Source organism: Morone saxatilis, unplaced genomic scaffold, assembly GCF_004916995.1.
Source record: "Morone saxatilis isolate NCDOM2014 unplaced genomic scaffold, NCSU_SB_2.0 Contig18, whole genome shotgun sequence".
Lineage (NCBI taxonomy): Eukaryota > Metazoa > Chordata > Actinopteri > Moronidae > Morone > Morone saxatilis.
In genome coordinates, this window is record NW_023339740.1 from 21,990,540 (window position 1) to 22,016,092 (window position 25,553).

Below are 25,553 nucleotides of genomic sequence, written 5' to 3' on the forward strand. Positions count from 1 at the left end.
TAAATTGAAGTTTAAAAAAATATAAAATCACATTCCATCTATTGAAACTGGAGAGACGGTGAACAAAAATGTCAGATTCTAGCTACAGATACTACTGGCAGTCTGGCCTACACTACAATAAGTGTGAAGGCTGGAAAAAAAAACATTTTGTGACTGCTGTGCTGAAGCTCTCATGAAATTCCTGGATGCAAAAATTAGTTTTAGGTCTCTGAAGAGTGCACACACATGATAAACAAATCTTCTCCCTCCACCCGAGCCTTTGTTGGTTTCTCCCATTGACGTGTTTCTACACAGCAGATGGCTTTACACATAAATCCTATTAACAACTTTCTGCTGATGGAGACGCAGTGAGTACAGGGCTTTCTCGCTCTTTCATTATCGCCGCGGAGAAGCCTGCTTTTTTATTTTCTAACCTCTAAAAAGAAGCAGTGGTAGAGCTGAAGTCGGAGGCCACGCCATGTCTGCAGAGAAGGTAAAAGGGTGGGGTTGTGGTTTGGTGGATTTTTTTTTTTAATGACTTTAAAATAAGATTACTTCTCAGGGTTCATTCAGATGCCTGGTGATGACGTGTGATGATATTTCGAGGGTGAGACTTAAGGCATAATAAAGGTTACTTAAATAAGTGTCAAGTTACCCTTTCGCTGATGTCATACCCATATGTGAGGTAACTGCTCTGTATACAAATGCCAGCATAGGAAGTATTTCATTATTGGTTATCCAAGTCAAATTAATCAAACATTTATTCATATAGCTCAAAATCACAAATCAGCTTAGAGGTTTTCCTTTAGATCCTTAATTCAGTTAAAAAAAAACTCCCCAAAAAAACATTTTAAGAGGGGAAAAGAAACTTCAGGAAGAGCAGGAAGGGGATAAGACATGCAATAGATGTGGTGTGTTCAGTGCAGAGCAGCAAAAACACAGTATAGACTAATTCCAACATTTCTGATACAGGTAGATTATAAAATGTATGTAAAGAATGTGAATCCAGTAAGACATTGAACAAGTTCAGGTCACCAAGTGGGACCTGAGCTGTACGACACCCTGGAGACCTGGAAGAGGACAGGCCACACAAAGAAAGAAAGAAAGAAAGAAAGAAAGAAAGAAAGAAAGAAAGAGGAACACATAAAACTTTCTAACAAAGACAATATTCAGGCGTGACTTCAAAACTGGAAAGTATCCCTCAATGCAGCTATACAGCATGGACTGCATTCATATATTTCATTAAATTGCACCTTGATTGACGATGTCCAGGCTTTTGGAACTCATCTGCTGAGGATTGCATCTGCAAAAGCATGCATGGGGGATTGGCAGTCATTAATCCCAGTCACTCAAACCATAAACAGTTCTACTGTGGTGACGTCCAAACCAAATGTAACTGCAACAGCATGTCCTTCCTTATGCCATTTCCTTCTTTAATGTCTATTCTGTTTACTATGAAAGGGTTTTTTGGGTATTAACATATGACTCAGCAATTCATCAACTTTTTTTATCTAATAGTCAAGCAAATCTTGCATCGTCAAATGTATGTTTTACACCATATTGAAGTAATTATTGGATCATAATTTCATCAATCTGTTCATTAAATTCAAATCTTCTCAGTGAATTGCAATAACTGATACTGATAATTTCAGATACATTGTTTTAAAAATGTATTATTTTACTGGTGTAATAACCAAGCATTTGAAAATGCTCTGTGGGAGCAGCACGGCAAAAAAGTTTTCTTATGACTTTTTTAAGTTTTGAGTACAGCGGACAGAAATTAACAAAGAAAAAAATAAATAAATAAACTAGCCTTTTTCAACAGTTAAATAGTTTAATAGATAAATATGCTAATTTTGGGTAGAGTATAAAATAAAATGTTAACAACTTGAACACAACACTCTTCTCTGAGTTGTGGATATAAATAGACCTCCATCGATGCAGGATCTACATCTAATAGGATTACCTTTACTGTCTCCGCTGGCCGCAATCACACTGACCTCCTTCTGTGTGACTCGAGACAGTGACACGTTGTTCATGTCACTTTGTACAAAGGATTAGTCATCAGCCTCCTCACACTTATTAAATGTTTCGTAAAAACACAAGTTGGTTCCCTTTTTATTAGCTAAAACATTTATACATTTGACTGTTTAATTTGAAATTTCTGGTATACAAAAATCGTCATACAGACAAATGCATGTAAAAACACATAAATGGACGGATATGTGGGGACAAAGGGTCAGGGGTTCGAGCCCCCTTTTGACTTCACCTTAAGCTTGTGTGTTTACGGCCCAGATAAAAGCTTATATTGCAGGAAAGAACAGCAAATTGGAGACTTATGATTATGTACATTTAGACAAAATATGTTTATTTTAAATACAACAGGCAAGAAAGAGCTTACATTTATACTAAGCTAACTTTGAAAAAAATTGCTTTTGTTAACACCTTTTGACTTCTTATATTCTCCTCTGTGGTTCCTTTATTTAATTCATGAAGTAAAAGATTTGCTATCTTGTGTTCTCTAAAGTGTGTGAAGTGTGTTTTTTTACTGTGATTGGGATGTGTTAATATAGGGTTTGTTAGTACCCAGGAGGAGGCCTGAGCAAGTTACATAAAACAGTTACAAAACTTGTTTTGTTTTTTTGTGTGTTACAAAACTGTATTATCAAAAATAGCTATAGATTAATCGATTTTTGCTACCTCATGCTGTGTTGCTTTATTCACTTCCTGTACCTAAACCATAAGCCGATATCAGCAAATTAACATACAGCTTTGTCAGAAGCTTAACCTATTTATTATTCTCTATTGCTGAACTGAGATTGAATGTCAACCATTGAATTTAAATTTATAAATTATTATATATACTATATACTATTCTACTATACACTATATACTATTTTCAGGCATTCTTATTAGCTGTAGAAGGAGTAATCTAGTGATTATAGTTCTTCTATCTAAATCTTCTTTTTTCTTTTCTACCCCTTGCTTCACATCTGACTTTGTATTGGTGAGTTATTGTTATTGATAAAGATCTTTGAATGCTCCAAGATTAAAAATTTTTTTCTGTCTCCCAGATTTTATTGTGTCCAGTCTTTGGATTCTTTTCTCTACTCTCCTGTCCTTCCTTCCATGAGTCTCAGCTCTAATCTTTTTTTTTTAATCTTTAAAGAAAATCCATAGAAGCCAAAGAAGAAGAAAGAGGAGGCAAATGGCACAACTGAAGCCAAGTTGAATGGAAAAGAAGCCAAGCCCAAAAAAACAAAGACCAAGAAAAGTGAAGAAATATCAGAAGAGGAAAATCCTGCCATCCAAAGTGAGAAACTTTACAGAGACTTGTGATATTTTAAGCATTTCCTGTGAAGAAAGCAGATGACAAATTGCGACATTTGCATTATTCTCTGTGTCTACTGTGATCTAATCAGATGGTTACACTGACAATTCCTTATCAACATTACAGATGGAAAGAAGGTGAAGAAAAAGAAACCAGAAAAAGATAAAGAAGAACCAGAAAAGGAAAAAGAAAAAGAGAAAGAGCCAAAAAAGAAAGCCAAAAGTGCTCCAAAAAAGAAGAAAGGTGCATCATTAGTGATGTGTTTAAACCTTTAAGACTCAACATGAATTAAATTACACACCAATAATATCTTAATTAAGTATTTTGTAAATAAACCCTGAAAAAAGCAAACTAATGAATATGTTTTACATCTTTTTAGGTTCGGGCACAGACGATGACGATGATGATGATGATGAAGACACCCTCAAAAAGAAGACTAAGAAAAAGACAACAAAAGACTCTCCATCTGCAAGTTCTGCCAAAGAAAAGAAATCTAAATCTAAAGGTATGGCTAGAAGCAGGAAAGCAGTTTTCTAAAGGCATTAACCGTGTGATCTAAACAACAGTTATAAGAGCAGACTAATGTTGTTAAGAGGATTAGATGATTTTATTGTGTAATGGTGACTGAGTGGAAACACTGACTTGGTAGCACAGGCAACAAAACACAGCAATCAAGTGAGTAGCTTGCCCTTAAGTAATCAGCTGTGGAAAATGTAATTAAAATGACTGCAAGGGTCAAATCTTGACAATTTTCTTTTTAATTCTACTTAAAATTTACAGTTAAAATTGGAACTGTTTGGCCAGATTTTATCTGTAGCCTTTTGTTGTACTTTGACTTTGCAGGAGATGTGAAGGAAATTACGTCAGACACTTGACATTTGTTTTTCCAAACTGTCTAACACATTCTTAGTTAATATAACCCTAATTAGAAAACACTGATTAGCAAACTAGCTTGCTAAGTTATGACTTTGAAAGACTCAATAAACCTTGGACACTTTTGTCCAGACAGAAATATCTCCAGGATGGAATCCCATGAAATGTGGTACTGACATTCACGGTCCCCCCAGGATGAATTGTGACTTTTCATTTAGCGGCATCATCAGGTCAGAATTTTAATTGGTCCTGTACTTTGGTTTATGACCGAATACCTGCAAAACTAATGACATTCTCAGCAGTTTCAGTTGTTCTTAATGGTTAATGTCAAATGTCAGCTTGCTAAAGATGGCGCGCACATCCTGATTTTGCCAAGTGGTTGTTCTCTTTGACCGGCTGTGGACTAGTCTAGTTTGGTTGCACTAATTAAACAACACGAATGTGACAAACCTGTCTTCTACAGTGTGGGGAGGCAAAATTACTGATGTGTGTACCTCATTATTCCATTGACTCTAGCTAGAAGTGAGCGTAAGTGCAGACATTTAATTTGAAATTGAGCTATTTTTCAATACTGAAATACTGAAATACTATATGATACAGCCCAGAGTGTTACTGCTCTTTTCTATTAATTTGGTTGGATCACCTCCAGAGCTTTTGCCTCTGAGCTTAACTTAACCTTGCTTCACCTCAGATCAGCTGTCAATCATTTCAGGAATACCTGCTCCAACTTGTGTTTGTGGCTCCCTTTTCCTCCTGTAAAGTAAAGGACAGACAGGTGCTGTGTTTATGGTGTCCATGGAAATGGATTTGATTATATCAGTGTCCTACTTTATGATAGCTATGGCAGGATTTTTTCCTACTCTTTTCCTAGTCTTCTCTTCAGTACAGTTTACAATATCAATGTTTGTGAAGTCATCATTTTATTTTATTTCAGTGTGACTACTTGTGTGGGAAAGGGTCATAGTGATGGGTGAGAGTTTCCCTCCACGCTACAGAGTTCTTTAAACATCTTACAACTCGTGTTTTTGTTTTATGGCCCACAACAGACTTTTGGTTCACTCTCAAGGGTCTGGTAATATCATTTTGGGCTGCATCAGGCAGCTGTTTTTTTTTTTGCCCAGGACCAAACAGCAGGCAGACAAATTTAGCAACTAGTTGGTGAACAAAATGGATCATTTAGCAGCTTATGAGACAGATTTTTTATGTTAGATGTAAAACAGGGCTAAAATAAAAGTCAGCATGGGCATACATTCATCAGGTGGTCAGACACACAACTCTTAAAATAAATCTTTAGTCACACTAATTAACATTTAGACTAACCTGTCAAAGCCATCCTTATAAGTGACTTGTTATATTTTGAGAATTCTAAAGTGCTTACCTAAGCAGGTTTTTAACCACATGCTTTCAATTCCTGAAGTTCAATAATGCCAAAACACGGACACCTTTTAGCAGTAATCAGTCAGCAAGTCGAGATATGACAGCGTGCTGTGACTGATTCGTCTTTGTGGGTGTTGACAGTATCGAAAATGTAATCGAGGTTTTGAGGTTACAAGTCTTGTGCCGCTAGATTTGAGAAATTTGGCATCTTTTGCCTAAATATTTTCCAAGGTATCTACTTTCGGTTTTGGAGGTTTGTATCTCTTGCATGTCAACTCCGACTGAGATGTGAGCAAATATCTGCAAGTAATGTCAGTGTGCTTCTTCTGCTTTTAACTTAAAAACTTAACCGTAAAAGACATGACACAAACATGAAGCTAGCAGCCAGATATGGGCGGGTCTTGGTGAAACATGAATCCCACTCATGTATAGAACTTGACAAAAATGGCTGTAAGAAACAGTGAGAGCAATTCCAAACTGAAGACACAAAATCAGGATTGCATGCTCAAAATTTGTTCTGCTCTTACAAATCTGTCCCTGTTTTAAATCCTTACTTGCTGATTAATACACTACTTTTCTACGACTACTTCTCACTACTTCTGTCCAAGTCAACTAATACATAAAGGAATGAAATGTATGTTATTTGGCTTTGAAAATGATTGAATTCCTCAGTGTGAGTTCACACTATTTTCCAGTTTGGTATCACATTCAAGGACAGACAACATTTTTTTACATTTTTACTTGTTTCTCATTTTTTAGAGGACAAAGACTCTGATGGAAAAGAAAAAAAGTCCAAATCAAAAGATAAGGACAAGAAGAAAGAACCAGCTTCAATGTTCCAGATAAACGGAGAAAAAGAATCGAAGGGCAAGAAGAAAGGTGATTACAGTTTGATTTTGTCACACCTTAAAACCTTGTGGTTGGCCCATAAGCCATTGAACCTCCTTTATTGCAAATTAGACTTCACATCTTAACTGACTTTACAGTACAGTATGTGTCTTGATGCTAATGTTGACCTTATTTTAGACCATAACAACTGTGGTGTTATTGCTTAGTGAGAGTTCTTACACATAGGAAATTCAATCGAAAATCTTTACACCTCTTTCCCTGAGCAGCTGCCAAATCAGACAGTGATGAGAGTGAAGAGGAGACGAAGTCAACCAAATCAAAAAAGAAATCCACGGCCGGCTCAGCATCCATGTTCCAAATAGACAAGGACAAGGACAAGGACAAGGACAAAGACAAGGGCAAAGACAAAGACAAGGGCAAAGACAAGAAGACAAAGAAGAAAGGCAGGTTTACCACTATCTTGTCTTCCTTTTGAGCCACTGACAAGTATCTTAACAATTTTTGTTTTCTATTTTAGGAAAGGCAGAAGACAGTGATGATTCAGATGAGTCAGAAAAGGAAGAAAAATCAAAGAAGAAAAAGGGCAAAGGGAAAAAGAAAAAGGTATCTCAAATCCCACACAGACATTTCAGTCATTTAATGTGTGAGAAGTTAAACATTCATGGTTTCAATCAAAATGAACTTTTTCATCCTTCTTTACCAGGAGAGATCTCCTTCACCTGAAATTGAGTTTGACGACTTGGAGAAGTTTGTGATGCAGCCGGCTCCGCAGGGCGTGACTGTCAAATGCAGAGTGACTCGAGACCAGAGGGGGGTGGATAAGAGCCTCTACCCTCTATATTACCTTCATCTTGACAACGAAAAAAAGGTCAGGTCTATCTTTATTGCAGTTTGGGGATTTAGTAGATACTTTTATCCATATGTTTTTAAAACAGAGCAACAGTTCAGTCAGACAACTCACGTTTGAAATGTTGATTACAGCAATATAACAGTTCGATTTTGGAGTCTAGGCTCCGACCTCATCGCTCCCGGCAAGTATGTTTACATAGAGATATTGGGGAGTGATGAGCGAATACCTTAAACCCCTTAGCCAGAGCCTACAGGTGGATGCTGGGGTGGTGGTGGGGCTTACAGAACGACAGGGCAGTCATACGGATGCAGGGCAGCAGCTGCATTGACAGGGCAGAGGGAGAGCTGGGAAATTTTGTAATATTGGAAGTGTGTGCTTGGTTTGTAATTAAGGAGAGTGAGGCATGTCATGTGTGTATAGCAGTGCAGCTCGAGTTGACTGCCTAAACTAGCTCGCAGGCCTTGCTCCATTTATGTCCTCATGTATCGAGTGTCCAGGTTCAGACTCAAACAAAAACAAACACACCATTAGTAGGGAAGTAAAACAGAGCCATCAGTAGTTCCATTAATTAAATTAGTCTAATTAGTACTATAATTGACATTTTTAGAGATTTGTGCACTTTAACGTCCTCTCTTTAAATCTAACAGGACTACTTGTCTTTTTTTTGCTGTGCAGACATTCTTGTTGGCTGGGAGGAAACGAAAGAAAAGCGCTACTTCAAATTACCTCATCTCCATTGATGCCACAGATTTATCAAGAGGGGGAGAGAACTTTGTTGGAAAACTGAGGTACATTGCACTTCAAAAATAATGTATTCATTTATTCAAAAGCAGGAAACAAAATGTGTTGCATTTGCCAAGTTTTCGTTTACTGTGAGTTTTTATTCTGTAATATGTTGTCTAGGTCCAATTTAATGGGGACTAAGTTCACCGTATTTGATAATGCTCTGCATCCAGACAGAGCTCTTCCAGACATGTCTAATGCACGACAGGAGTTAGCAGGCATCATCTATGTAAGTTATTAGTCAGCTCATCATAAATGATCTACATTGCTTTTTATAAATACAGTTTCCGGGCACGTTGGATTTAAAAACAAAAGTGGTCAAATTTGGAAATCCTGATTTTACTTGTTTTTGGCACTAGGAAACAAATGTCTTAGGGATGAAAGGGCCCAGAAGGATGACGGTTCTCATTCCAGGAATGAGCAAGGACAACGAGCGAGTACCTCTCCGCCCAAGAAATGTGAGATAAATGGTTTTTTTTTAATGTTATTTTCTAGCTTTGAGTAGAACATAAGTACAGAATACATAAAACATAAATTAATACATAGTAAGGGGTTTTGTGCCCTTATAAATGCAACCACACAAAAAACAACTCCAAAAGTCCAACCTTGGTCATGTTATATAGTTACCTAAGACAAAAAGAAAAAAGTATAATGAAAAAGAAAAAAAAATAGGATTTAAAAAAAGAAATCTTCACATGCCCAGTGTGCATAGCTACTCATACTGTAGTATGTCCTGTTTTATTGAATGTCAGTTCATCCAAAAAAAAACCAAAACATGTTTGCATTTATCTGTCATGCTTGTTTATTTTTAGCTTTTAGCTAAAGTGTATACATTGGATTATCAAGTAGCCACCTCCAGCTGTAGATAATTTGACCTGTTGATTCATGTGTGTGCAACCCTCAGATGACTCATTAGCAAAATCAGGCATCCCAGAATCCATTGCTATGCACAATGTCAACAAATGATATGCATACTGATCACAGCTTGATTTATGGTATGTTGTCTGTTTATTATGAGAGCAATACAAGGCCATCTTGTAAAGTCTTATTACTCTTTCATGGTGTTTTCCTGACATATGTTTTGCCAATTCTTCACAGGACTGTGACGGCTTGTTGATAAGGCACCAGAGTAGGAGGATGGACAATATAATCGAGCTTCATAACAAGACGCCTGTGTGGAACGAAGAAACTTCCTCTCATGTGCTCAACTTCAACGGCAGGGTCACCCAGGCCTCCATTAAAAACTTCCAGATAGTCCATAGTAAAGACTGTGAGTACTTACATCTATATATGAAGACAAGCTCTTCCGTTTGATCTCAACTACAGCTGATGTTAAGTTACCAGACGAATAAATACAAAACAGTTTACTGCAAAATTCACAAAGAAATAAAACCTTGTAAAACAACAAAGATCATTTAGTTGGATGAACTATCTGTTTAATTTTCTCTGACACGGGTTTACATTTAAAAACCCTGTTTCTCAAGGCACTCATTAATAAAGCATCCAAATTTGTATCATTGTTTGTGTAATGCTACAGTTTTAGACTAAAAAATAAAACTAAATATCAAAAATGATTTCTGTTACATCAAAACCCTACATGAAAATGTTCAATATTACCTACTTTAGTCTAATCAGAAGAAATTACGACCCAATTACTGTACATGTAAGTGACTAAAAGCTGCTTGAAAAAGAAGTTGTTGTTAGGTTAGGATTATTAGTTCTAGCCTTGATAGTACAGCACAAGAGATAGTAACAAAATGTTCTATGTGCTGGTAAATAATATTGTAATTTTTAGCCACACTAGCAGCATGGCTCTAGGGATGGCAATGTTCAGTCCAACACTTTGGTCCAGACTGAAAATCTCAAAAACTATTGAAAGGATTGCATGAACTTTTGTACAGACATACGTTTTCCCCAGAGTACAAATCCTACTGACTCTGGTGATCAACCAAATAATAAACAATGTTGTGTATCAATATTCAATTGAGACTGTTTTATAACCAGTTAAAAAACTTCTTGTAGCAGGTTAAAATAAATGAATATTTATTATGTATATATGTATCTACCAACCTACATAATTTAACAATTCATTCCCTTTTTCAGTGGACTACATTGTGATGCAGTTTGGCCGAATAGCTGATGACATTTTCACACTGGACTTCAACTACCCGATGTGTGCCGTGCAGGCCTTTGCCATCGCACTCTCCAGCTTTGATGGCAAAATTGCCTGTGAATAACAGAGAGATCCCCAGTTGTCTTCTCACACTGAAACCAGTATGCGGCACGCCCACGCTCACAACAGAACAACTCTTTTCTTTGGACTCGCCCTCGACACTTCCTGTGATGGATGGCGATAACAAATGACGGTTCCTTGAATGTAACAATACCTGCTGTTGCGCTGTTGCCTTTATGGCCATGTGATTCACTCCAGGAGTAAGAAACAAAGTTGGTTTCATATTATCATCAGATCTGGCATGGCACATAAGATTCCTGGTATTTGTGTCTGTAATTCAGAGGAATATGTGTGGATCCCAGACAGACGCACTTTAACAGAGGGAATGATGGTACACCTGGATGATTAAGGTGTTTCAATATTTCCAGCACCATTAAAAGATGTTAAACTGTGTTTTGGGTTTGTTGTGCTGCATTGTATTGTATTGCTGTGTAGTGGTCTGTATTTCAAATACCAGAAGGCCATAACGAGAAGTACACTCAGATATCAACAATCTCAAAAACACACTCACAGAATAACTGATAGCTTAAAAAAAGAAAACTGCTTTTATTTGACAGACAACAGGTATTAAGTCTGTATTACATAACAGTCCATATTTTAGTTATTTTGAAGCATAAAGTTATCAGGCATTGTTAGAGTAACAAGTGTAACATTTTGGAATAGGAGAGGCTTTAGTTCTTGCTATCTAGTTAACATGTGATGTTTTGACAAAATATTCTGAAGTTTTATTTCTCTGAAGATCTCTCTGTCCATCTCAGATGACTGAGTCGGATTTGAGCTCCTGTAGGTTTTTCTATTGCGTGTTTTTCGGTTTTAACATTTTGTAAAATTAATTTATTTTTCCGAACACTGCCTTTGTTGCATTTCTAGGCCTGTTGTAATAATGTTATTTAATAAAGCATGTGAATTAACTTCCTTTAAGTCAACATGTTTTGTATAAATACACCTCATTTAGTAACTGTTTAGTGGTTGTGGCGCAAAACACTTCAATATTCCAATAATTCATGGTTTTTGGGTGTCCAGTAGCCATGTGGTGAATATATAACACCAACATGCATTTCACTCTGCCCCCCTCTCTCCTTGCATGTCCTGTCTGTGTCTCTACTGTCACTATCCTACTCTTGAAATGACAAACTACTTTACAAAGAGTAAGTCCCTCTTTGAAGCCCTATACTGTATGAGCTGGCAGCTGACAGATAATCAGAAAGATTTTTTCTAGTTGCAAGTTTTAAGAGACACCCACACTGTTTTCCAGTAGTTGCCTAACATGTTAAAGGGAGCCTTGCTCAGGATGAAAAACCTGTTTGAGCCGAGGGCCTCGAGAGTAAGTGTGAGGTGTGTATTCTGCCTGAACCTGCTCAGGCAGTTGTCCAAACTCGCAGATTAAATGAAGCCTGAAGCTGGCAGCTCTTCTGGACAGATGCAGTAAGGTGAGTTCTTCCTCGCCCACTCTCCTATTGTCTTTTTCTGTTACGTGACTTCCAGGTAAACAACCAGCAAAGACTAGTGTTGTCATTCTTAAATGCTAATAGAATTAGTGTATTTATAAGTGAGTTGTTTTTACACCATCTGCATATTCTCTGCTTTTGTGTCTCAGTGTTGGATAAATAAATACTGTTAACATGTTGCAACCATGTTGTTGACCAACAGAAGGAGCTGTTGCTGGAAGGAAATTTGTTCAAGGTTCACATTGTTTATAGTGATATGCCCATTCTCAATAGTTAAAAGATTTTTCTCCAATAAATTAGCACTAACAGAAGGAAAAAAGCAATAGTAGTGGGCACATGTTTTTTTATTTTATTTTTTGTTTCAGTTATTCAAAGTCTGATCATGTCTGATTGGCAGATTTTTTTTTTGTTTAATAACTAACTTAGTATTCATCCAACTGAAGTTTTGATTTACTATTTCAAAACACAAACTTACTACACAAGTGTATAATTACAGCAGCGAGGCTACACAAATATACCCAATACAACTAAATTACAGTATATGTAATATTTATATATATGTCCTAAAGTAAACTCATACAAAACATATGAAATGTGTTACGGATTAAACTAACCAGTAAAATGTAAAGTAACTAAAATTAACTTCATGTTGACTGGCTGCAGTATATGCATCAATACAAATAACCTAGTATCATATATATTTTACATTTATGTTATTTATTTTGTTTTATATTATATACACATTATATATGTATAATCATATATAAGTTCTGCATAATAAACTTTGTTGATAATACCTCTGAACCTTTACTTAAGTGTACTTGTAATGGTAATCAGGGACGTGCAGACATTTTGAGGGGCTGTTGCTATAACCTGAAAATGAATGGGATGCCTTGTGAATAAAAATCTCCACTTATGCTTCAGAACAATGCCCAGCTTGTTACATGTGCATCATGCATCATACAATATTGCCTTATATGACGCTACAGGCTACAGAATCTTGCATGTAGCCTGCTGCTTATGTAAACCAGCTAGCCAGCAAAGAGTGGTCCATGTGATAAAATGAAAACATATTGCACAATGTGAGGCAACTTTAGCCCTGGCCTTGTGGACATCATTGATAGTAGAACACTGTGTTATTAATACTTTATTTCAGTTCTCCCACCATTGCATTTCTTACACAGTCTTCCCAAATTCAGCCTGACATATTTGGGGAAGTATGAACAAACGTTTGGCTGCACAGTGTAAAAAAAAATATAAAAATATAAATAAAAATATATATACTTTTTTTTTTTTTACATTTCTAAATCTAATGGGGATATATTGGTGCATGTGTGAGACTGTTTTTTCAGGACAGGAAGCTGAAGCTCAGTGTGCAGGATTTGGTGGGCGGAGCCTGGAGTGAAGTCACTGCCCCCCAAGCTTGTTGATTGACGCGCACCAATGGCTCCTCCTTGAAAGTCCTTTTTTTCCCTCCCCCTTCGTTTTCCAGTGTAGTGCGTTGATTTCATACCAAAGTCATACTTAACATTCCACTTATACTGTCAAACCTCTGAGAAATATTACGGAAAACAACAAGGCGCCAAATTATAACAAACTAAGTAAACTGAACAGCTGCTCTCATTGAGAAGAAGAAGGTGACTGCCAGAATAATAATAAAAAAAAGGTAAGTTCTGCAGTAATGTTCCTTCTTTCTGTTTAGAGCTCCTTTTTCTGGGGAGTTTTTTCATGCCGCTTGTCTCGGTGAAGTTTTCAGATCATTGTCATTTTTTACATTTTTCCGTGGAGCTCCTCGCGTTGGGAGGGAAGAAAACATTTGCAGATTGATAGTCTATTGTGTTTGACTTTCCAGTGTGCAGGGATATCTTTGACAGGCTCTGTACAATCATATTTCCACCGGTAGCCCGCTCATTGACACACACTATTACAAAAAAGAAAAGAAAAAAAAACCCAAAAGCCTTTCTCTTGACAGCAGAGAAGTGGGCCAATATGTTTGTTTTCTGTCTCGCACAGTTCCTACCTGGATCCAGCCTCGTTCCTCAAGAGGAATCCAACAGTTATACGTACAGGCGTAGAGAGAGAGACAAACAAAAAACGATTTGGAGGAATACACAACTTCAGTCTGGTTTGGACCTCTGCATCCCAAAGGTAAGAGAAGAAGTTCTTGATTTGTCAGCATAGTCAAATGAAGCCACGCACTCTTGCCCGTCCAACACTAGGCGTGAATTTGTTAGACAAAACAGGAAAAATACAAAACAGTTTGTTTGTTTAAGGAAAGAAATACAATTCTCGTGAAATAATCTCTGTGTCAAGAGTGGGCTACATGTACTTTTTCTTAAGTTTTTCTCTTGCAATGATAGAATTTCAGTCTAGTAAGTAGAACATACATTTCCAATTTTCACTACATTTTGATCTCTTTTAAAGAGAGACATGTTTATTAAGACACTTATTAGTTAAGAATATTCTAATTTTACCATTGTTTGCACACAGTTTTAGATTAGCAATCAATACTTTTTTCACAAATCTGATCTTCACTTTTTAATAAAAAAAGACTTTATTTATGAACACACAACATGTACATGGAGATAAACAACTATATATATATATAAACAGATGTAACTACACTTCTGTTACATTATTGCTATTATGCCTTTTAGGTTTTATTTATTAATAGCAAACCTTCTGCATTATTTATTATCACAAAAAAAGGCTGCGTGATTTTATTTCTTTTTTTAAAAAACTTTTGTCCATTTAGAAGAAATTCTGAACCCATAAGAAAGAAGTGACTACTTTAGATTGCAGATACAATCTGTGTAGAAAGAACTGGGGTTTGTGTTGAGTGCGCACCTAGAATTAGGCACAAAACATAATCCCAGTGGCATGGATAAATAGTATCTTGATTTTTACATTTATAATAACTTTTCTTTTGCTCATAATTACGCCATATTATCATTTATATTTAGAATTTTAAACAAAATTATGAATATCTATCTATCTATCTATCTATCTATCTATCTATCTAATCTAATTTTTAAAATAAATAGAAACCATCTTTCTTTACGTTCTTTCCTATTTACTTCTTTCTTCTGTGCCAACAAACAGGCATGTGATGATACTCTGCAAAGTCCCACTAAGTACATAATTCACAGGTGAGGATTTGAGATGCATGGATAGTATGGGAGCTAATTGTATAATTATATGCAGGCCACCTCAGGCTACACCTGCTCTCAGTCTGTGTTGTTATTTCTGGCTCGGGTAAACTCTTTTTTTTGTTTTAGCTGATTACAAAATGTAAAAAGGACATGTTAGCACCTCCTTCATGCTAAATTTGTACAGTCATATGAGCTGCAGAGTTAAATCACTGCCAGTCAACAGGTTTGACTAAACAACAGAATGCAGTCTGTCAGGTTGGTCACAGTAAGCAGAATAACCTGTTAACAGTTCTTTTTGTCTGTTGTCTGTCTCATACTATTTCAAGTCAAGTTTCTGTATGTCAAGTATTTGTTTAAGTTATAAAATTTAATATTTTTTACAATATCTATATTTTTTTATATTTTCTCCAAGTTTGCGGGGGAAACAAGCTCTGAAACAGGGCAACCGTTTTTACTGCTCAGTCTTTAATCTATGGGTGTGAATTTAAATACGACAGGCTTTTGGTTGGGGGGGGGGTCTTTGAAGTCATGCAATGCAGTGTCTGCTCGACACAACAATCTTTTGATGCAACACTGATACAGAAGATAATCAAATAATGTATGTCAAGTTTTCTCTTCCTGTTGGTTGTGTCAGGTCATGGTTCAGCTAAATCGACAGTTTGAACTCTTCCTAAGAACTACTTTCTATTAACATGTGGAAATGATGTTCTGAAAATGAAACGACCAACCAGTACAACCAAACAATGTGTCCTTGGTAAATGAGACACGCCAAGATGCCTAATAATAGATTTAGATGCTGATGGGTAAATCTGGAAAGGATTAAGCATTCTGCTGCTCCGACAGATTCCCCCTTCATTGTTTTTATGCAGCATGAATGCATCAGGCCTCCCAATGTACAATGTGGTCTTTTTTTTCCTTGAACATACTTTATGTTTCTCAGCCGTTGTGGATTTAGCATGTACGCTACACTGTGTGCTTGTGTGAGAGTTAAATGTGAGGGGAAAGTTTTACAACTTCACCCATGTCGTGGAGGTCAATTAGATTGCTTGGGGTAATATTCTCTTAAAGTGGCTGTTTTCTCTCTTTTTACTCCCCAGCTGTGTTCCTTGGGGCCGTTTATCAGAGGGAAGAGTTAATGAGCATGTGTTCACTTCATGAGGGTTAAAACAGTCTGTAGTCCCTCTGATGGTTTTGATTTTTAAAACATACGTTTAATCAGAAACTGTGGAGACACTGTAGGCATTTCAAATCATTTGTGGCTGATTCCAGAGCTGAAGTGCATCCTTTCTTCGCTCTGCCGAGTGTATTCTTGGGTGCAGGTCTGTTGACCGTTTGTCAGCGGCAGCTTCACCCGTTTGTGTTAAACCCACAGGAGAAGGGCTAATGAGCTTTTGCCCATTTGTGCAGACGTTGGTTTGCTTTTTAGCACCATCCCCAGAATTGCTCGTCCAAATGGTGGACACTTGCCCCTCTGTCAACCCAGATCTGAACAAATACCACTTATGTCTGCGTGGTAAGCACACAGAGGGCCTCAGAGAAAAGCCTGCAGCTCTCAGCAGAAGGGCATTAATGACAATCTGGAATACAATGTGCTGTCCAACTAGCAGCGGTTGGGTTAAAGACTTGTGCTGATGAAGAGCGTGTTGTGTTTTGAGCTATTTATCACAGTGATACAACAAAAGAAATAAATGCAAAATTTCAAGCGTCACATGCTCTAACACCAACCAAAGTAATCAAATGTTATTGTTAAAAATATACCAGTTACTTTACTCTCAAAGTCCCCAGTAACACAATTTATCAACATTGTATTCACGTTAATGCACTGCACATGTTTACATATCCTCCAAACCATGAGGTTTTAACAGATAAGCTTCCTGGCCTCCTATTCGGACCACTCAGGGGAGGAGCCAGGGAGTGGCCTAGAACAGTATAGTCTTTGTGTCAGCTGTCCCCAAGTTGCTAAACGTTTCAGTTGTTCTTTCTCCGGCAACCAACTGTTAGGAGTGACGTTCCACATAAATGTACTCTGAAGAGGAAGAGGTCATAAAAAAAAAAAATGTCTGTTGGGTTATGTGTGCCAGTATCTGTGACTCCTCCAGCCTCCATTCTAGATAACAGGAGGCTCACTCTCACACTGGGCTTGTCTGGTGTTTCAGCGACGTGTGTGTGTGAGGCCTGTGTGTCGCACTGGAGCTCCAGTGACCCAAGGGCACTCATGTGAAACCCCTTTAATCCCTGCGCTCTGAGTGTTTTAGGTTGGGGGATGATCTCCTTCTGCAGCACAGACTTACTCGCTTTGGTTGCTCCTGGTATAAAACAATACAGGTGTTCGGGTGATTTTGAGGGCGATCGGGCCTTTATGAGTATATGTACACACATTAATTGAGCTACAAGTTTTGTCCCTGGTTCAGTTTTGTCTTTTGTCTAATCATAGTTTTTCCTTGTGAAAATCCCCTCTATACAGCCCTGATCAAAGCCATGGCTGCTTTTAATGCCTTGTTCCACAATTTATATGGTTAGATGAGTTATTGGCTGGTGCATTCTGCTGCAAAGTTATGCATGTCTTAAAGGTTTCACAGATTATGGCTTTAAACCGCTCCCCTCACCACAAAATGACCAATTCAGGCTAGAATGGCTTCTCCGCTGCGTTCCCTGGAAAATTTCCGATTAAAATGCTGATTCAGGCTGTAAAAAAAAAGCTCTCTGGCGCTTGCCCTGTTTTGTGTCAGTCTTTCCCTCTTCAGCTGGATTCAGGCTTAATTCTCTGAAAGTGTTACAATTCAAGGTAGACCACATAGGCAGCAGCATCCAGTGTTAAAATAGAACAATGAATGAATGAATACGACCTTATGTTCATGTTCTGGCTTGATGTGTCATACTCATTTATCCGTCTCTCAGTGACTCTTACCTCAGAGTGAGTTAGCCTGTTTCCATGCTGCGTGATTTGTTTACAAGAAAACAACAAATAAGAATCAGTTGAGTGTGGTGAGTTTTATGGTGTAAATGTTTGAAAAATGCATGTCCGACTCTTCCAGCTCAGATCATTTTCACACATTTCCAGTCTTGCATGCGAGACAGTATTCTCTTATTGTTTTTCTTGGGCATGCAGCTGGTATCAAACTGCAAATGTTTGACTTGACAAGGGGTGCATGTGGTGTGTGTGTGTGTGTGTGTTTGTCTCAACTTTTCCCTCTGCCTCTCTTTCTGCCTCTTGCCGTGTGAGCAGTTGGCTGTCCAGCCCTCCTCTCACTCTCAGCTCTGATTGTTTCCTGAGCGCCGTGCCAGATAGGAAGTAGGAGGAAGTTATTGGAGGAGCTGGAGAGAATTTATTAGGGCCAAACACAGACACAGGAGAGAGAGGGGAGGGTGGTGACTCTGATTTTTTGGAGATGGGGCTCGTGCTTTCATGAGTCTGAGGGAAGGCATTGGTGTCGGCGGCAAACTTTGAGCAGACAGGCAGACACTCTGGCCAGCTCATCGCCTTCAGTTTATCCTCTGAGTTGAGCGGCAGTAATACGGTTGAACGTGCATTTTCTGTAAATGCATCAGTGTGCGTTTCTGTGTGTCAGGAGAAATAAGGCAGCATTTCCAGCTCTTGTCAGAGAGCAGCTTTCCTGGCCTGGAACCTAAAATGTTTTCTTTATCTGTAATCTGACCTCAGTGAGCAGCTGCTCCTTCTGCCACCAAGTCCTGTTGTTTTTCCTGTCAAGTGTGTGTTTGTGTGGCTGTTGGTGTGTGTGTGTGTGTGAGGGGGGGTCTCACTGTACATCTGTGAATGCCCCTCAACCTTAACAAGACGTGTGGTCTTCATGTGGAGGAGATTTAGACCGTGGATTTGTTACTGTGTATAAATGTTAAGTTCGGTGGAGGTGTGTTTAACTCTCAGCTAAGCAGGGGGGCTTTCAGCTGCCAGCAGGGGTCTGGTCTTTGCCAACAAGTGTCCCAACTCTCTTAGCAACTTAACAAAGGCTGCATTTTTAAAGACGTGAACAAATCCTGTAGTTTACTGGTTAACAAACAGATGGAGGTATATACACTACATTAGGCCAGTGGGCAATGATGGAGAGTCATGTAAACACAACAGGCTTGATGGCTCTACAGTGGAAGAGACAGATTTGAAGGAAATCTGTTAACAATCTGCTTTGGGACATGACTCAGTAGAATTGAGTCATGGTAATGAGGGTGTACAGACCTACGGACAGGAGGGGGGAGGCTGCCTGTCACGTAATGTTTGTGTGTGATATGACCAAAAATAAAGATAACAAGAAATAATTTTTAAATATTTGTGTAAGTCAAAACCAGTAACAGAAATGTTTTTTACTTTCATTTTTGTTTTAAAGCTAATGAGCATTTGTATATAATATATTTTGATTCATTATAGTGATGAGCCATGGGAGAATTATCTCCCAAGTCTCCAGTTTGTTTCAGCTTTACAGAACATCTTAGCATCTTTCAGCTCATTGTTTTGGTTTTACAACCCGTAGCATTTTTGTTTTGGTTTAGTCCTTTTCTGTTTTCTTGTATTGTATTGTACTGAGACTGGCAGCAAAACAAATATGTTATACACACATACAAATGGAATAACAATGTTAGATTCTGATGATTGTGGTGCATTAAAAAGGGTTAAAACACCATCAGCACTCATTAGGTTGCTTTGTTTTGATTAGAGATGTACAGTAGAATGAAGAGAAATGCACAGAGGGTCCACTGTTCTCGAAAGCACCTGAGAAAATGTACATCTTATCAGTTGTCTTTGTAACATCAAGCGCCAAATGTGACTATGCATCTTCAGTCCAACGGACAAGGTGCATAAAAGGTGTTGGCCTCTTTGGTTGCTGTCATTTGATGCTTCTGCTCTCTCAAAACACAAAAAGCATCAGAGGTTTTCTGCAGCAAATTATCTGCCTGAACTAGCCCGAGCAAATGCACATATTTGTTTGTTCTGTTGCCTTTTGGTATTTACAACATTTTTAACGAGTAACATCAGAAAGATCATGTTTTTATGCATCTAGCTCAGGCTGTCTTGACATCATTAAAACAAAAGTTTCTCTGACTGTTGTTTCGCTTACGAGGAGGAGCCAGTTTCTGTTGAAATTCAGTTGCTTTGAGAAACCACAGTTGAAGTTAGGAAACACTTAAGCTTCAAAATGAAATGAGTAATGTGACTGTGAAATTAACAGCAGAAGCAAAAACTTTGAACTTACAAATCACTTACTGTACACATACTCTGCCTAACTGTGTTTTTTTTTACTAATACTACTGTCGTAGCTCAATGGGTTCGCATGGCTCTCATGGTGGGATGTTTAGTCTCCGAATATATTTCTATGATCCGTCCTGTTTGGTCTTAAATGTCGGGTAGGTTTGGACGAATGTTCCTTTCTCACCAGTGGACTGGAGAAGAGATGTTGCCATCAGGCCATAAAAATCGGAGACATGACAGAGAAGTTTTGACTCAAGGTCTTGTCTTTGAATTCCACTGCGTAAGTAAAAACCCATCTGGTTGGTCCATCTGAGAGTAACAAGATGATCTCATGTTCAGTGGAAGATAAAAGTAAGGAATAAAAAGTGGCAATGAAAAAAAAAAATTAGCTCTGCTTTGTCTGAGTGAATAAGTGTTATTGTGTCATCTCCTGAATGTCACACCGTCCACTTGTTATTACTGAAACACAGGCTGTTTGTTTTCCTGCCTGTAGGTGTTTGTAAGGGATTTCCTACACTGTGTGGCACACTTAAACAAATGCCTGTGATGGAATCCCGTTTCTGATTCAGGCTATACAGGCAACTTTCCTCCATGTGACCCAGCAGCCTGAAGTGACTCAGTAGCATTACTGGAATGTTTTGGGACTTTTCACCGCAAACCATCCTGTCTAGGAAGAAAAAGGGAAACTCAGTGCAGTGCCAATAAACTGTAGCTAGTTCATAGATGGAGTCGGAGCAAAGATAAGCCGATTGCTGAAAACAGACTGCAATGTGAGCACTACGCTCAGGGCTGGGAAAATGGGAAGAGGAATTCTGGTGCATGAATGGCGCCGTTTGAATGAACGTGAGAGGCGCATAGCTTTGCAGCGTTATTCCTGCTGCATGTTGCTATTCTGTAGCGTGTTGGTCTCAGAGTCCCATGGCCTGACTCCCAGAGAGTGTGAGGGGAGATGTGTCCCTGATTTTTGCATTAAATATGAGAGCAGCGTGTCATTCAATCAAGATCCTTCATTAAGCTCTCTCATCTGTCCCAACTGCCTGAAGGGGCACAGGTTTGTGCTTGGGACAAAGGTTTATCCATTAATCTGGAGATTATTTTCTCAATTAGCCGATTACTAGTTTGGGTCTATACAACATCAGGAAATAGTAAAAAGTTTCCATCCAATTTCCTAAAGGCCAATTTGTGTAATCAAATTTTCTTTTTTATATTCGACCACCAGCCCAAAACCTCAAGAAGAAACAGAAAATCCTCACGACAGAGAAGCGAGAATGCGTATCATTTGGCATTTTTTGAAAATGGACATCAAAATTTCAGTAGTTTCAGATTTATTTTCTGTATTATACTGTATTTAAAGCTGTAACTGTCTTTTTGTATTGTATCTTATGTGTTAGTTTACGTGTTATTGTGTGTGCAGCTCTATGTATCTGCAGTTTATTTTGTTGCGTGAGTCACTATGTTGTGGAGTTTCTCACCCAAACTTGGCTCAAAGGGACATTACAGTGTGTTTGTAACAGCTGTTTTAATATAATCAATATGTTAATTACGACAGCTTTTCTTCTAAAATGACTTGCTGGCAGTAAATCACGTTGGAGAGTCGAATCCCAAAGGTCTTCATCTTGAGCCCTTTTATTGGAACTCTCTTCCATTGTCAAGCTAGCTGTTGCATTTGAGTCCATAAAACTGTCCTTGTAACTTTATTTACCACTCACTTTCATCATGAAGTCATGACTATTGTCCTGATTTTAAATCCTGTGACTCCAATAGAGGATGTATTGAGAAATGGCTCCACTGACAATGCCCTGCCTCTAGTCTGAGCTCTGAGCGTCACAAAGCGGGAGCGTGTTCACTGCTGATGTTGCATTCCAGCTGGAACAATCCCACTGTTTTCCAGACCCCAAAGTGGACGCCTAAATTGGACAACACCCCCCCCACACACACAAACACTCTCTCTCACACACTACACACATCACCCCCCCTTTCCCCCTCTGCTCTCCAACAACCACCAACCAACCAACCCACCCACCACCCACTACTACATACGATCCCCTGCGTTCTCCTGTCCTTCTATTGGGTAGAACGTTCTTTGAGCGTGGGGGGGTGTTTAGGAGAGGGGTGTGAAGGTGGGGGGGTAGGTGAGGGCGTTGGGTTGACACAAGTGTGAGGTCAGTGTAGTATGAAACATTCGAGCACTTCGCAGCCCTCCTTAATAAGGACATGTCGAATCAGGCCCCCATCTCCTGGTGAAGAGCCTCTCTTTTCCAGCACCTCACTTGAACGCCCACTCTTCGTTGAACACTAGGAACCTCCATCGGGAGGTCGTCAGATCTGCCGCTGCTACACTAAACGCCGTTTGTTTGCTCTTCACAGGTTCAAAGTGGAGGAGCGGAGGCTTTGCGCGCTGTTTTGTCAGCTATAATGGGGAGATAAAAATAGAGTGGCCCGGGGCCCCTCCCTCCCTCACTGCTGCCCACCCCACCCAGTCTTTGTGGAGGTATTGCCCCTGGCTGTACTGAAGCTGTTGCCCCAAAGCACCCTGTGGATCATTAATGAAATACTTTGGGCTGCCTGAAAGACATTTTCACACTAGACCACACAAACACCATCTGCTGTACTTGAGACTGAGAAAGAAATGTGTATTTAAGGGTTACATTAGTGTTAATGTTAATGGCTCTTTGTGCCTACATATGTTTCTGTTTTTAATTTGTACCAACACACAGGCTGCTGACAGCAAGACTGTAAAATAAGTCAAATCATTATGGCTAATGTCAATGACATATGATTATCTTTGTTAATCCTGAATTATTTTCTTAATTAGTGGTTTGAAAAATGTTTACGCCCATCATTATTGACATATTTGAACTTAAGCTTCAATGATTAGTCGATTAATTTGACAGAAAATAATTGGTCACCAAATTGATAATTCATGCAAAAAAAAAGACACATATTGGCTGTTTTTTTCGACTGTTGGTTGAATAAAATATAACATTTTAGGACATCATCCTTGGGTGAATTTTAAAGGATTTTTTCCTTTTTTTAAAAAAAAACAGTTTTTTGACATTTTTATACATTTTTCTTTATCAAGAAAATAATCAGCCGATGCAATCAATAATGAAAACAGTGGTTGTTGCAGCCCTACTTTACTAACTACTTTTTGCGCAGTTAAAAGTCCAAAACACAAAGATATTTTGTTCACTATGATACAAGACAAAGAAAAACAGACATATTCTTACATATTCAAAGCTAGAATATTTTGTTTTGGCATTATTACTGACAAAACATCTAGTCGTTCCAGCTCAAATTTTATTTATTGATTTATTTACTCACATATCCACATTTCTGTGTGTTGCATTTATTCACAAATTGGCAGGACAGGATGTGATTAAACTAGCCCTAACTCTAGTCGTAGTTAGTGGCCATTGGGAGTGATCCAACCGTGTGATCTGTGAGTACTGAGATGGATCACTTGAGCTGCTGATGAGAGCTCCGTTTCAGTGTTGAGTTTTAACACCGTGACCCTGTTGCAAGGGGTCCGCCATAACCAATAGCCCCTCTGCTAAAATTAGCAGCTCGACTTGTGGATAATTGTCAAACTCTCGTTTAGGTTGAGTGACATCCATGAATTTCAAAGTATGTTGCATGTGGCGGAATATCACTGAAGGAACTGTGCAACTACTCGCCTTTGATCTTTTGTAATTCCCGTTAAATGATGATGGGAAGGGAAAGGAAGCGTCACTAATCCCACAACTCTGCTTTTTCACTTTCTCTGGATCTTGGTTTATTTGATGAAACTGCAACCATTTTAAAGTGTGAATCTTTCCAAATCTGAGGGAACAACATAGCAGAGGAGGCTGAGGGAGATTTCAGGGCTATCATGAATTGCCATCTTTCATTTAATGTTTTAAATAAGACTTTGTCAGACTTTGTTTCTCATTGTGAATATATCCAGATGAAATAAAACTCTTGTGTAATTATGCTATAAAGAATCACACAGATTTTCAGTGGCTTTGAGAACAAGAGTTTCACTAATTTGCATAGATATTTTCATATTGTTACTGTTACTTTTCCAAATGAAGTTAGAAGCAAAAATCACATTGAAAGACTGAAACTTAATGTCTTGGCTGATACATGAATCATACTGTTAATATTTTCTGTCTCTCGAACTGTGTGAAACCTCATAAAAGAAGTCAGAAATGGCTTATAATGGCAAAAAAAACCCAACTGAAAACAAATAAGGCCATACTTCTTTAACATTCTATAATATAAACTCCAAGTGTAACTTTATTAATGCTGCTTTCAGGTACGCTCATTTTGGCCCTCTCTGTATTTATCCATTATTATTTTATTTTTGTCCGCATCTGCAGAAATGCTAAAGCAGAAAGACAAGCATCCTGGGAGGATCATGGTTACCTCATATACTTCCATTTCAGAAACAATACAATGCTGAAAAGGCAGCTTGAAAAATACTTAAGATCTTTGCCTGCAGTCAGCCATAAGCCAACCACACTGGGACACAGTTCCCAGACCACAAGAATTCTTTGAGGCCAGTGCTGATTAGTGAGGTCTTTAAACCTAGTTTTATGGAATATCTTGAATTCATTTGGCCATTTCAGAGAAATAAAATATAGGAAATGATAGTAATAATTACGGTTAACATTGTTTATTCATACAAATTTAATGACTGCAATAAAGAAAATGTAAAAAAAAAAAAAAGCGACAGTAGTGTCCTATAGATGAATGACATTCCTTATTCTAAAGTATCTCATTATGTTGTACATGAACTCTTGGCCTTCTTTGCAGTAAATTCCATTTATGCATATTTCTAATTAAAAACTGAACAAACTGAGCGGGAACTAAGTTCACACAGTATGGAAGATGTTATTTAAGTTGTAGACATGATGGATTGATGCTTCTCTGTGTTCTTCGATCCGTTAGGCATCCATTTAAAATTTGTTTGTGAACATACAATCAAAACACTCACTGTGGTGATCACAGTTCAGTGTGTTAAGATGTATTCAAAGCAGCAGTGGATATATTCTGAAACGCTTTCCCAAGATTCATGAAACTCTTGCTTGTCCATCCAATGCCAGCATACCTGGAGGATTTCCTCCACACATGAATGTCAGGGCAAATGATGGCTTGTAATTTTACAGTATGATAGATGTCATGAAAGAGTAAGTTTTGAATGTTGGCCACTAGTCCAAAAGCTGTCTGTGCTGGTATTTTCTCTTGCAAAAAAAATAACCTTATGTCGACTCACTTTTCTAATATTCCAAAAAGCTAATACTTATCGTGGATAAAGAGAAGTATCTTTATTAGAAGAAATGTTGAATTATGGCTGATAACAGCAAACTTGTTACTTGGTGGTTATTCTTTCCCCATCAGATAAAGAAGAAGAAGAAGAAGAAGATATACTTTATTGATCCCCTAGGGGGAAATTGTTTTGTTTTTTTCACTCTCTTTTTTTATACACACACACAC

The 25,553-nt window shown here is 38.1% G+C and overlaps 2 protein-coding genes across 6 annotated transcripts in view; both read left to right on the plus strand.

The window, feature by feature from the left end:
* The first annotated feature begins 6,393 nt into the window (after nt 1-6,393).
* On the plus strand, nt 6,394-10,401 carry LOC118328590 (tubby-related protein 1-like). Its single transcript, XM_035662377.1, has 9 exons — nt 6,394-6,439; nt 6,676-6,852; nt 6,927-7,012; nt 7,113-7,277; nt 7,935-8,047; nt 8,163-8,271; nt 8,402-8,500; nt 9,141-9,312; nt 10,146-10,401. Exons 1-9 carry the CDS (start codon nt 6,394-6,396, stop codon nt 10,277-10,279), a joined length of 1,101 nt encoding a protein of 366 aa, XP_035518270.1. The 3' UTR covers nt 10,280-10,401.
* Nucleotides 10,402-13,211: 2,810 nt separating this feature from the next.
* tead3b (TEA domain family member 3 b) overlaps nt 13,212-25,553 on the plus strand; it is a 30,335-nt gene continuing 17,993 nt past the window's right edge. For 3 of the 5 annotated variants that reach the window (XM_035661483.1, XM_035661484.1, XM_035661486.1), the window contains exons 1-2: nt 13,212-13,389; nt 13,737-13,871. The gene's annotated coding sequence lies outside the window, so the exon portion shown is untranslated. The remainder of the gene's footprint in view (nt 13,390-13,736; nt 13,872-25,553) is intronic. The other 2 variants (XM_035661482.1, XM_035661485.1) reach the window with 1 other exon arrangement.